The sequence below is a fragment of the Cottoperca gobio genome, chromosome 5 (assembly GCF_900634415.1).
Source record: "Cottoperca gobio chromosome 5, fCotGob3.1, whole genome shotgun sequence".
NCBI lineage: Eukaryota > Metazoa > Chordata > Actinopteri > Perciformes > Bovichtidae > Cottoperca > Cottoperca gobio.
In genome coordinates, this window is record NC_041359.1 from 25,464,041 (window position 1) to 25,477,393 (window position 13,353).

The 13,353-nt window shown below is 40.4% G+C and overlaps 1 protein-coding gene across 2 annotated transcripts in view; it reads left to right on the forward strand.

The window, feature by feature from the left end:
• The first annotated feature begins 296 nt into the window (after positions 1-296).
• cenpp (centromere protein P) overlaps positions 297-13,353 on the forward strand; it is a 79,479-nt gene continuing 66,422 nt past the window's right edge. The window contains exons 1-6 of one of the 2 annotated variants that reach the window (XM_029431446.1): positions 297-452; positions 1,383-1,541; positions 1,758-1,912; positions 2,096-2,184; positions 4,326-4,417; positions 12,841-12,937. In XM_029431446.1, coding sequence (XP_029287306.1) covers positions 1,384-1,541; positions 1,758-1,912; positions 2,096-2,184; positions 4,326-4,417; positions 12,841-12,937 — 591 coding nt within the window. In that variant the 5' untranslated portion in view covers positions 297-452; position 1,383. The remainder of the gene's footprint in view (positions 453-1,382; positions 1,542-1,757; positions 1,913-2,095; positions 2,185-4,325; positions 4,418-12,840; positions 12,938-13,353) is intronic. The other variant, XM_029431447.1, reaches the window with a different exon arrangement.

Below are 13,353 nucleotides of genomic sequence, written 5' to 3' on the forward strand. Positions count from 1 at the left end.
TCATTTATGAAATTGTTTCATTCTCACGGTATAGTCAATGAAACAAATATAAATTCTCTTGATTAATTAGCTCAAAACAGTTGTAATATCTATGGATTACCAACAGCTGTTACATATACGGTTTTCAATGTAGAGGGGTCTCATACAATTACCAACTCGGAGAGGTTTTTCCTTAATGCATATTAACAATAATACAACGCTTATATGTACATTAAAAACTCATATCTATAAACATGTGCGGTATTTGTATCCAAAGAGAGGCAGTCCTGTTTGACCCTTTCTCCCAGACACAGTTTCTCCCCCTCCGACACATGAAAAGTGGTAGAGTCCAGAGGGCGCGAGGCTCCAAACTGTTTTGGTTATCAGAGTGAAGAACTGAGGAAAAGAGAGTTTAATACACTTTAAACTAACTTTAATTTGATTAGTTGATCATTATAACGGAGACGAATACGGTAAGTTAACTTTACATGACAGTCTCACTTCATCTCAGGTCTCTTGTTGTGCTAAAGTCATCGGTTTAGCTAGCTAACATTAGATTTGACTGACGTTACTGCTGTGAATCGTATTTATTTAATGATTTGTTAGCGAGGCTTAATAATGCATTCATACTTAACGTTAAACACAATGGAACAACGGCTTCTCTGTTTTTAATTTCAACCTATTTATTAGAGCAGTGGTGAAATGTAACGTTAAATAAACTACGTTACATTTACTCAAGTAACTTTACTGGACAATATTGAGGCAACGTTACTTGAACGTTACATGAGTGGTTCAATGTTATGCTACTTTATACTTCCCTACATTTATATACCGGTATGTTATTACATTAAATAAATATACATTACTTACTGTTTTACAAACTGTGTATATGTAGTTATAACTAATATCAAATCTATATATAATATAATGTGTATAAATAAATAAAGCATTGTTGGAGGGAGCCTGGGATCCACGATTTATTTTACTTTTTACTCCACTACATTTATTTTACAGCTTTAGTTACTTCGCATATTCTGATTATTAATACAAAAATCGAAATAAACTCATACATTATGATATATTGTTAAAAGATTAAGTAATTACTTATATATAAAGTAAAATGAGCTCCACCTTTTAACAGCTGCAACATTTATGACACTTAAACGCTAATGCATCATCACTTATCCTCTCATCTCCTCTATATAGTATTATAATAATAATAATAATAATAATAATAATAATAATAATAATAGTATTATTGACACTATTTTATGACAGTTGTCTTATTAGCATTTTTATGTTATTTGTATTGTATTTATTGGTGTAACTAACAGTGTTGCCATCTTCACCCAATGAAACTTCCCAAACAATATTGATTGAGTCATTCTGTGTTTGTCCTTCAGGATGATGGAGAAGATGAGCGAGGAGAACATTGAGGAGGTGAAGGTGCTGGAGGCTCAGATCGAACATCTCCAGGCTGAAGTTGCAGCCTTGCAGCGCCAACAGCAGGACAACCACAAGGTCATCACCTTCAACTTCAGAGGACAAATGCAGCATGCCGTGTGAGTTTCATTTTCATTCTAAATGTTTAAATCTCTCTGACAGTCTCTTTTCAAACTGTTGTATTTTCCTACATAATACTGTACATTTTCAAATGTAGTTTTCCCAGTTGAACTTACTATTAAACATACCCAGGTGGTGCAGAGGCATTTAGTTGAGTAGAAAATGGTAAAAAAAACTGTTAAATTAAGACAAATGTCTGTTGTCTGTCTCCACAGGTCGTATATGTGTGGACAGAGACAAGGAGGAGGGAAAGAGGAGGTGCTGTCAAAGCTGAAGGAGGAGGTGGAGGAGCTGGAGGAGGATCTGAAGCAGCAGACACAAATGAATGGCATCAGTCTGACCCGCTGCACCACAAAGACTCTGCAAAGCAGTAAGAGCACAGTACTGTGCATCCACAGCTTTCACTGTTGTAGCCATAATTCTATATGTACACTATTATTTCCATAATTTACCCATCGCGTTACTACAGTTTAGTACCTTCTTCTTCTTCTTCTTCTTCTTCTTCTTCTTCTTCTTCTTCTTCTTCTTCTTCTTCTTCTTCTTCTTCTTCTAGGTGACAGAAAGCAGGTCCAGCAGTTCTGTGTGTCGGGTCACTGCACTGAACTGGTCTTCCAGGTGGAGTTCCAGCTCTCTGAGGTCAAGGTGAGTCATTTCATTGTTCAAATAATGAAGAGACAAAGAGACAGAAACCGGTTCTCAGTATATTATCAATTCCTCTCCCTAAAAAGCATCTAAATCTTTTACACTTGTTGTTACATGTTATGTCTTGGACATTATCTTATAACAGATATCAGTAGATGTACCAGGTCATCAAACTACTCCAGCCAAAAGCTCAGTCTCATTAAAAATGTCCCACAGTATTAATAAAAACTGTAGATTACACGGCTGTATGAAAGAGCTCTGCACCAGATTTCAGAGACTATTGTTTAGACCTGTGTAAATAAAAAGACATTAAAGCATTTGCACACTTGTGTCCTTTGCTTACGCACTATTTATTGGCTTATGGTCAGACAAAGATCAGCACAATTTGTGTTCCAGTGGTAGGTATGGAAGTCTGTGGATTTGCACTAAACTACTTCTCAGACAGTCGAAAGCCTAACACGGTAACACGCCTTATCCGACCACCAGAGGGCGACAGAGGGCTATGTGCAGGCGTTCACTAATGAGGCATAAAGTGCATTTTGCAGATTTCCACAGCTCCTCAGACCTCAGCAGCTGCCAGACATGCAAAAAAACAAAATCACTGTCAGGTCTTAAACATCAAATCTGCCTGAGAGGAAGAAACCGTGTCAGGTGGTATTTGGTGAAGTCAATAACATAAAGGGCTTCTCTTCCAAACAAAAGCACTCTTTTAAAAGTGTTTGGCTTTTTATGGTCACTCCCACTAAGTGAAAATTCAGATTAAAGAACTGTCTCTACATTTTACATGTCCCCTTTTATTGTTCATGCACAAGAAATTAACAAAAACATTTCCTCCAGGTGGGTATCCTTTGACGTATGATGCTCAGATTACAGTAACGATGCCAAAACGATCATTTGATCCTTCCCTTGATGCCAAATCTCAGTACGGACAGCTTTTGATATGCAGACACATTTAGATCTTTACATAAACAGTATTGAGTTTCAACATTAGCTTTTACTTTATATGTAAAGTCAAGAGTAATGTTATTGTAGGGAGATTCTGTAAAGCTGCTACACGTAGGTCCAGCAGTCTTCTGGTTCTCGTTGCGACGGGATGGACGAACAGCTGGTTTCATTGACTCACTCCTCCTACCTGGCTCATGAACTAACATTACAACTACAGTTTATCTTCTGGAGTCTTCACTTGTTTTGATAAAGACATTAAATATTTGGCTGTGTAATTTAGAAACAGTCATCTTGTAAACACACACGCTCTTCTTACTCTTTATTATAGTTTTATTAAGACATATTTTTTATATTGCAACATAATTTGAGCGAGTACAACTTCCAGTTTTGTTAGTGTTGTACAGATGTTGTACTCATTAGTTATATGGCTCTACAAATATGGAGATGGATGTTGAAAGGAATAGTTCAACTTGTCTTGTGTTAAGTGCAGAGATGGATGTGGTTAGCGTAGCTTAGCATAAAGACTGGAAGAAACACCTACCAACACTAAAGGTCACTAATGAACAAATTCTATCTTGTTCCTTCACAAACAGACCACACTTTTTGATTTTAGGGGAAGTTTATAAGTGCTCCACACATCTGCATTCAACTTAAAACAATATGTAGCCAAAGGCACGCATAATAAATGACCCACAAAGACGATAAAACAATAAAAGAAGATATATCAAATATTGCACATGCCTTTAAATATCTTCTTGTGTTGTCTTTGTGTGTGATTTATTATTATCACGAGGGTTATAATGTTTTTATTGAAAGTGTTTCAGAGAGATGTTGGATGGATGTGTTCTGTGGAGCTGAACTGGTTTTACTTAGTTTATCTACAATAGGCATTGTCTCACTGCTGCCTTGGTAAATGGATTGCTTTTATGCTTTTCCAATCTTTGCGATCACTCAAAGCGCTTTACAACACATGTCGGCATTCAAAACACATTCACACACATTCATCAGCTCGTCAGTAGTGATAACCACTCACACAGCAATTTGGGGTTCAGTATCTCGCCCGAGGACACTTCGACACGCTGACTGCAGGGGCTGGGGATCGAACCGACGACCACTCCTTATTCCCGGATCATGCAAATGAATTCTGAAAACATTCTTCATTTTTAAACCGAGTAATTGATGGTGTGTTTGTCCAGCAGGACGGTGAGGCATCAGAGAGGACGATCAGTGATCTGAACGTAGTGATGGACGCCAGCGACCTGCAGACCTTCAGCGGTTTCCTCTCGGGGTAAGAAGTAAAACACTGCAGGTTGAAGTCCTTCCACGTCATCTCCAATGATCCTTCTGTCTGAGCTGCTGCATTTATCTGGAATGAATCTGGTATTAAATACTTGTTATAATCAACATTAGTCAATCAAAGGAATTGTGTTAAAATGCATCTCTAGTCTATTTAGTAGAAGCCGTTAAGCTGCGTCCTCGACCTCCAGTAGAAACTGAAGGTATGCTCACATGTGAGTGCGTCCGTCCAACACCTCTTCAGATGAACTACATTGCCGATCCACCTTGTGCTGGAAATTCAACGTGAATCTGCCAGTGAGAGTAAATAATGAAGTTACAACCTTCGATGGTTTATTAAACAATTGTCAAAAGATGAGATTTCAAACTATTTAATCTGAAATGGAGTTCAGTAGAAACAACATATAAGGCACTATCTCCACTGAAACCTTCTTCACAGTCAAAATATCAGAGTAGGAGGCATTCTCACAGACGTGAAGATGAAGTATGTATAGGGTCGAGTAAACTCTGTTTCACAGACGGAGAACAAATAACAAAGAAGTCAAGTTATCATGGAAAGTACTGCTCGGCCTCACGGTGGAAACATTCAAACTCCAGCCTTACATACAAACAGTTAAATGAGACTTAATATGATAAACTGCTAAAACAGACCTCACTGATGCTCTGATGGCTAATTGGGAGCAAATCCCTGGTCCCAAGGTCTGCAGCCAGAAGTCAGATTAATACAGCAACACATTAATGCCCACGCTTTTGGAATCAACCATCTCATATGGCACCGTGTCCACATACTGTTGTGTATTTAGTCTGTTAAACTGAAGTTCATCCAATTAGATGCAGGCATCAGATTGGAGTTGATTTAATGGAGTGTTTGGACTGAAACCTGGCGGCCTGTGTCAGGATGAAGCTGTCTGTTTAGTAGAAGAAGAAGATGTCGAACTGCAAACGGCTGTGGTCCAGCTGAACTCCCTCAGTTACACATCCACTTGTTCTCGCTCCGTCTGCTCTTTACTTACAAACAATAAGCCTCACGGCAGAGCTGAACTGTAACTCATTATATTCAGAACGGCTGCATCCCATTTACTGGCACACCTACCGGTAAATGGAGCACAGCCATGATTAATATTACACACCTGTTCTTCTCCTGCTGTGAATGTTACAAATATCTGGACTCAGTCTGGTCCGTTGAGCTTCAGTCACTATTTATCTTCTACGACAGACCTGGGCATGGTACGGCCCGCGGGCTACAAGTGATGCTGGCGCTCAAAATGTGCGCTCACGCCAAAATAAGAAAGATTGATACAGAACGTTTTCAAGAGGACATGGACTGCTAAGTATTTATTTACAGAAGTCAAAGGTAAAGTGTGCTTAGTTTGTGGTGCGCAGGTCGCTGTGTTCAAGGATTACAATTTGAGTCGCGTTCAAGAACGTGTCTGATGAAGAGCGGGAAAAGGAGTCGGTGCTTTGCTAGCTGCAAAACCAACAAGCACTTTTTACAAAACATTAAGTTCAAAAAATTAACCATGTTGTTGATGTTGTAACTAAAATAGTTAACTTCATCAGGGCAAGAGCATTGAATCAGACAGTTTGTTGCACTTTTGGAGGTAAATGAGACTGAACATCGTGACGTAGGCTACCACGCCGCTGTCAGGTGGCTCAGCCTGGACAAAGAGTGTCTGAGAGAAGAGAGTCAAGACTTCTGTGTGAAGAAAGGAAAAGACGTCCCACAGCTTTCAGATGCAGACTGGATGGCAGACCTTGGTTTTGCTTGTAGATGTGACTGCACTAATGAATTAACTAAATGTCAAACTGCAATGCAAGGGCCTTTTTGTGCATGAAATGTACAGCGCAGTGAAGGCTTTCATGAGAAAGTTGCAGCTTCTCAAGCCAAATGGAGGACAACATTCTCACCCACTTGCCAACACTGAAGGAAGCCACACCATCAGCTGATCACCTCCACAGGTCCATGTTAGAAGCTGCATGGTGAGTTTGAGGTGATATCAAGACTTTAAAACAGTTTAGAATGAAATGCACATGATTTTTCCACATTTACATGCAAAGTGGATGATGCACCCAGTGATGTTCAGCTCATTGACCTGCAGTCTGACACACTTCTGTCAGAGCACTTTAGGTCAGTCTCACTGCCTGAGTTTTACTCTTCCCTGAAAGAGGAGAACTTTCCACACATGAGGAGACATGCTCAGAAGATTATGGTCCTCTTTGGATCGACCTACATATGTGAACAGACACTCAGTGATGAAGTTCAACACATCCAGATCCAGATCCTCTATCACTGATGATCAGCTGTCAGCTGACCTGCACATATCCACCTCAGACATTCAACCAGATCTCAGTGCACTTGTTCAAGCTCAAGACAGACTGGACTTTTCTCACTGAGCAAGTAAAGAACTGAAAAACATGCAAAAGCACTTATTGCTTTGTGTATAAAGTAGATTCATTGCTTATCTTTACATCCTGTAAAAACACCTTTTCAGTATTGGTTTGTGAAGATGAACATGTTAAAAATAAAATACTGATGTAATGATTGTTTTTACTGTTTATTACTTTAGGAGTATTTTACTATTCGACCCACTCCACAAGTTCATATATTTACTGGAAGAGAATATCCTTATTCTTTTGATGACCAGTCGCAGCTCATCAAAATATATAATGTACTGCTTTTTACAATGGGAGGAAATTAATATTGAGCAGAGTTAAGTTAAATGTATTGTTGATTCGGCCTCCAACACAGCTCGGGCTTCTCATGTGGCCCACCCCTGCTCTACGAGGTGCTTTGTACACTCCAGGGAAACGTGTCTATTGTGTTTAAAGCCAGTGGATTACAAATGACATTTCAGCACCTAATCAACTTTTCTTTTTAACAGGCATGTTCACCAGCGTGGGACATACTTAACATAATCTGTCACTCTGATCTGTTTGTCCTGTTTGTCCTCAGTCTCTCTCAACTGTTGTGCTTTTTATTAACGCACTTGGAAGAAACTAGCGAGCCATGCTGAACAGATGATCAATGAGTTCAAACCATCTGAGAAGTAGACAGATTCTGGATCTTTAATATTGATATTTCATATTATACACGTCTGGATCCTTTTAAAATTGGTTCTTAATAGTGCTAGTATACATTATGATATGAGGAAATACAGGAATCTTCACTGAAATACGACAAAGTTCCTGTTTTTGGTCCTTTCTGTAGCCGAAATACTTCCATACAATTGACGTTGTGTTTCGTTTTGCAACCAAATCTCCTTTTTTCAGGGTTTTCCTCCTGTTCCTGGCACATTGTCAGGTTGTGGTTTATGACTAGCAGGTCCTGCTTTGGTTGTTTGATGAAGGATGATCGTGATTGGTGGTTTTCTGTGCACGCAGAGTCTGCTCGACACTCACTCGCAGACACTCTTTGTATCCAAGAACCCTTGAATCGGAGTGAATTATGTTACATCAGACAGACTGTTCTGGTGGATTAGTCATGGAAAATGAGAAATGGCAAGTTTTCCTTTTGTATCAAGCAGCAAAAAGGTTGTAGCATGAGGTGTTTGAGTTAATTTGCTGACGATGCACATCCTGCTATGTTACTATTTTGCATGCGCACATCGCAATGTTGATGCTGAAACGATATATCATGAAGCCGTAGTTATTAACGGGACATTTTACAGTGTGAAAATAAACTTGTCTGCTCTGTGATGGACAAACTAACTGAGACACTGTTTCTAAATGAAACATCTTGTATATCTGTGATAAGATTGAATAATATCTGCTCCTCTTCATTATGATTTAGCGAACTGGTGAGCTGAAGCATGTGGAGGTTTGTTTATGTTCCACTGCCCTCGAGGATTTCACCTGCACATTTGTTGTTATGCTTTATTAGTTTGATAGACTCAAAGTCCACTCGGTTTAAAGGCCCGGACACCAAGTTCTCAGGGCTTCAACTAAACAGCCTTCAGCAGCACTAAACCTGAAAACATAGGGAGTGCTACACCAGGTCACCTCAAGGATCGAGCAAGTAGACAAGACTGTCCAGCTTACTTTTAATGGAAGTCCTTGTAATTGGATCGCAGTCTGAAAAGCATCCGAGGTGTTCTATTTGTCTTTAACATTGCAGCTTCAAATGTTGAAGAATACGTTTTTCCTTGAATCTCCGGTGAACTCCAGTCTCAGTCACGCTGACAGTGTTCACCTCAGCATCAGGAGTTTGTGCTTTTGTTCTTGTCACATCCAAGTCAAGATCTCTTAGTTAGTGTTGTAGCTGTTTATGTGCTCAGGTGCATTTTCTCTGCCCTGATGACTACAGTCCAGAGAAGCGTCTGTTCTGTCTGTGGATCAGCACCACAGAGCAGAAGGCTGATTTGCTCGATAACTGAAGCCAAACCACATCTGGATTGTATGGTCCAGTCTGCAGAATCTGGCAAACAACAGATGGAAAAATACTGGAGATAATGATTCTGACACATTGCTGCTTTGTCCAAGTCTGAAAGAGAGAGACAGTCAGAGTTCTACAATCCAAATCAGACTGATCATCTTTGTTAAATCAAGCTGCTCTGAACTGTTAAAGAAAACACTCTGATTTTTATTGGTTATTTTTATTCAGCAGACATATGTTTCACATCTTTCCTCTTGTCTCCCTTAAGGAGTTTCTTAACTTTGTTAGTGTTCAAAGTAACATTGTGGCTTCACAGGCTGAGTCGTAAAAGCAGCAGTTAAGCTTCAGTCGTCTGTCAGTGTCACACAACATGCGTCCAGCAGCAGCACCGCTGTGCTTAAATACAAAGTCAGAATCACTTTGTGTGTAAAACTGAACAAATAAAATCAAATAAAATGTATTTATATAGCCCAATATCACAAATTATACATTTGTCTCAGTGTGCTTTACAGATACGACACCCTCTGTCCTTAGACCCTCTGTCCTTAGACCCTATGTCCTTAGACTCTCTGTTCTTAGACCCTCTGTCCTCAGACCCTCTGTCCTTAGACCCTCTGTCCTTAGAACCTCTATCTTTAGACCCTCTGTCCTTAGACCCTCGCATCGCACAAGGAAAAACTTCCTAAAAGAAACCCCATAATTAAAGGGGGAAACATGGAAGAAACCTCAGGGAGAGACTGAGGAGGGATCCCTCTCCCAGGACGGACAGACGTGCAACAGATGTCGTGTGTACAGGATAACAACATAGTACAAATACAACATGTGACAGAAATGTTGTTGAAAAAGAGAAAGTTTGGATGAATCCAGGAAAATGTCAAAAAGGCTTCTCTGTGTCCAGCAGGAACACTTTTGCATTTATGTAATTTATCTGTATTACATAAATGCATACAGATAGAGAGGGAGAAGAAGAGAGGGGAGGGAGGGGAGAGGAAGAGAAGGAGGAGAGCAGGGAGGTGTCCCCCGGCAGTCTAAGCCTATAGCAGCATAACTAGGGGCTGATCCAGGGCAAACCTGAGCCAGCCCTAACTATAAGCTTTATCAAAAAGGAAAGTCTTTAGCCTACTCTTAAATGTGGAGAGTGTGTCTGCCTCCCGAACACAAACTGGAAGCTGGTTCCACTGGAGAGCAGCTTGATAGCTGAAGGCTCTGGCTCCCATTGTACTCTTAGAGACTCTAGGAACCACAAGTAACCCTGCAGTCTGGGAGCGTAATGCTCTAGTTGGTTTATAAGGTACTATGAGATCTTTAAGATATGCTGGAGCCTGACCATTAATGGCTTTGTAAGTCAGAAGAAGGATTTTGAATTCTATTCTGTAAGATACAGAATGTATTTTAAGAGTCTTAAGCGACTTTTTGGGACAACCTGATAACAATGAGTTGCAGTAATCCAGCCTTGAAGTAACAAATGCATGGACTAGTTTTTCTGCATCATTTTGAGAGGATGTGTCTTATTTTTGCAATGTTACGTAGATGAAAGAAGGCAGTCCTTGAGATTTGTTTTATGTGGGAGTTAAACGACAGATCTTGATCAAAGATGACGCCAAGATTCCTTACAGTGGTGCTGGAGGCCAAGTTAATGCCATCCAGAGCTTCTATGTCATTAGAAAATGCGTAAAAGAAAAAGAAAGTGGACTTGCATCTTAAATTAATGTTTAAGTTTGATTTTTGCCAGACGACGTTCTTATAAAATAAAGAATATTTCAGCACTGCATCATCACTGCCTGGTAAATGGGTTATGAGCTGCAATTAAATCACTTTTTCATATTTATTTAGTTGTTTGACAACAGAAACGGAACAATGTGTGAATGAACTTTATTAAGATACAGTATAGGTTTCCACAGAGACTGGAAGCACTAGTGCAGACACACATTTCACACGAAAACGCCCTTTAAAAACAATTAAATGGCTTAGTGACGACGTAGTCTCTCTTTTATCCAACTGTTTATTAGCCGCACAGTTGTTGTTGAAGCAGTGCATTGTGGGATGGGCTTTGCAGACTCGAGGTTGACTGGTGTATGTCAAACGTCTTTATGAACATCTGCCATTAAAACACACTGCTGCTCTTGTCATGTCGGGATCCAAGACGACTGAGCCATGAACCATTTCGACCCCCAGCCTGCAGAAACACTGATCCAGGCTGTTTGTGTTTCCTGCTCTCAGCCAGGCTGTAGTGTGAACTGTGCTGAGGTCAGTGCAGCAGCAGGAGATATCAGTCAGCTCTGAAGCTAACGGGGAGGTCTGCTGTTGCTTTTAAGACAAAGCAACACTTACACTATACATGCAGGTATTTTGGACGGTCTAATGAACTAGTTTTGCTGTGTATTGAATGTGTAAACGCGGCCTTGTACGATACATTGGCAGAGCTTTTTCTCTGTCCGTAAACTAAGTTATTGTTGTTCGTTCGCTTCATTAAGACAAAGCTGCAGCCCTAGTCTCTGTAGGACTGGGGTTTGACCTCCATTGTTTTGTATGTCTGTAACACAGAACATTTAAAATGGGTCCTCATTAAAGTTTTGTTTGTTTAATTCTTTTCCACCGTTTGCTGCAAAAACATTTTACTGCTTCTTTGGGATAATGAACTGAAGCCACTTAAACTTCAAGTCCACACATCTCATCATAATCATAATAATAATACATATCTTTTGGTTGAATTGGTTCTATACTGAAGTTTTAATCTGCATCATTCACTACCGGCAGGACCAAATCAGTTCACTACAACAATATGAAAGCAGGGATCCGTCTCTCCCTCTTTGTATTTTTGGTAGTGCTCCATTATATGGGAGCGTGCTGCCATGTTTCCATCAGCTCTGTGTGGAATAACAGTCATCTGGAAACTTCACCCGGCTGCCGTCTAGCCCTGGGCCCCCGTGGAAAACTCTGGAAAACCTGTAACGGAATGTCCCAGGCTCTCTCAGACACAGCAAAGATCCTTTTTTATTTTTTGATACAGAGCACACTGCTTATAAGGAAGCACCTTTTTCTACTTCTTTCAGTAAGTAAAAAGTAAAAAGTGAATCCTTGATTACAAAGTTTTTCCCTCCTCGTGCCGGAGACGGCCAAGGCTGGAGGCGTTATGTCCCTTTCTCGTGAACGCGATGTCTCAAGAATGCTTGGAGGGAATTTCTTCCAACTTGGAACAAACGTCCACATGGGCTCAAGGAGGAACTGATTATATGTTGGGGGTCAAAGGTCATTGTGACCTCACAAAACACGTTTTTTTGGCCATAACTCAAGAATTAATTAGTATGACAATTTCACACAAATGTCTGATAAAATGGTGAAGTGATGGCATTTTAGACAGATATCGATGTAAACTGCAACTTGACTGGTTGGCAGACAACCGGGAGTCGGTAATTCTACTTCTGGTTTGGTTTAGGTTGCTCAACGAGCATCCAAAGTTTGGTCCAGTTGCATTTGTCATGAAGTTCTGTACAGACGTTCATGGTCCCCAGACGATGCATCTTAATGATTTTCTTGAAATGTTGTGCAATACTTTGGTTTACGACCTATTCCTGCAAAACTAATGGCTTCTTCAACTGAACTTTGTTTTTATTGCAAAGAAGCAAATGTTAGCAGATATGCTTCTGCTTTAATAAATCCAGCTGTCTACACAGGCTGCGTAACAGCGTCGTGCTTCACTTGCACTACGTATGCACAATATTGACTTGAAGCGTATTTTTACACTTCTTCCTTTTTCCATGCGACTTCGTGTCGGGTTCTCATTCAAGTGCTGCTAACACGCCGAAGCTTACACTCAATACTTTACCTGAACCTCTGTAGAGGCTGCTCTGCTAACATGCTACAACACTATACAACATTTTAAGGATGCATCCATTTTTCAGTTCAATGATGCGTAATGTTGCATGTTTAAGGAAATCTTGTCACATCTTCACTGATCAACGATTCAAATAATCAACTTTAAAGGGGCAGACCTAATTAATCCCCTTAAAAATGTTTCAATGATGTGTACAATGTGATTTCAGGGTGGAGGAGAGCAGGGATCTGTTGCTGTTCTTCAGGACTCTCAGGGCTTTCGCAGACAGATGTGACGACCGGCGCAGAACCTTCCAACACTTCCAGGTATGTGAAGACACACCTGCACCCAAATGAACTTTAGCACTGGCAACCTCACCGCCACTCTCCTGCTTTGTTGACACATAACAAACGATTTGCTCCACAATGAATATGGAGGGTTTCGGCAGGTCATGATGGAGCATTTTTGACTTGTTGCTCAATGATATCTTTGCATCATTTGTGGATGACGAGATCTGTCCATCTGGAATTCTTTGAGACCAGGTGGTCCATCAGTCAGTGTGAGGGCAGACGGACCTAAAATGGGAACTTTGGGTTGAATTTAACCTTTAACCTCCGCATGACCCCTGGAGGGTTTCACCCTCATCCATCAGTGGAGGAGACTTGCTGTCTTGTCCGGCGTAGAGGTCAGGGGGTAACTCCAGAGGGACTGGGTTTCTCTTTGTGGTCCAGAACGCACTGAC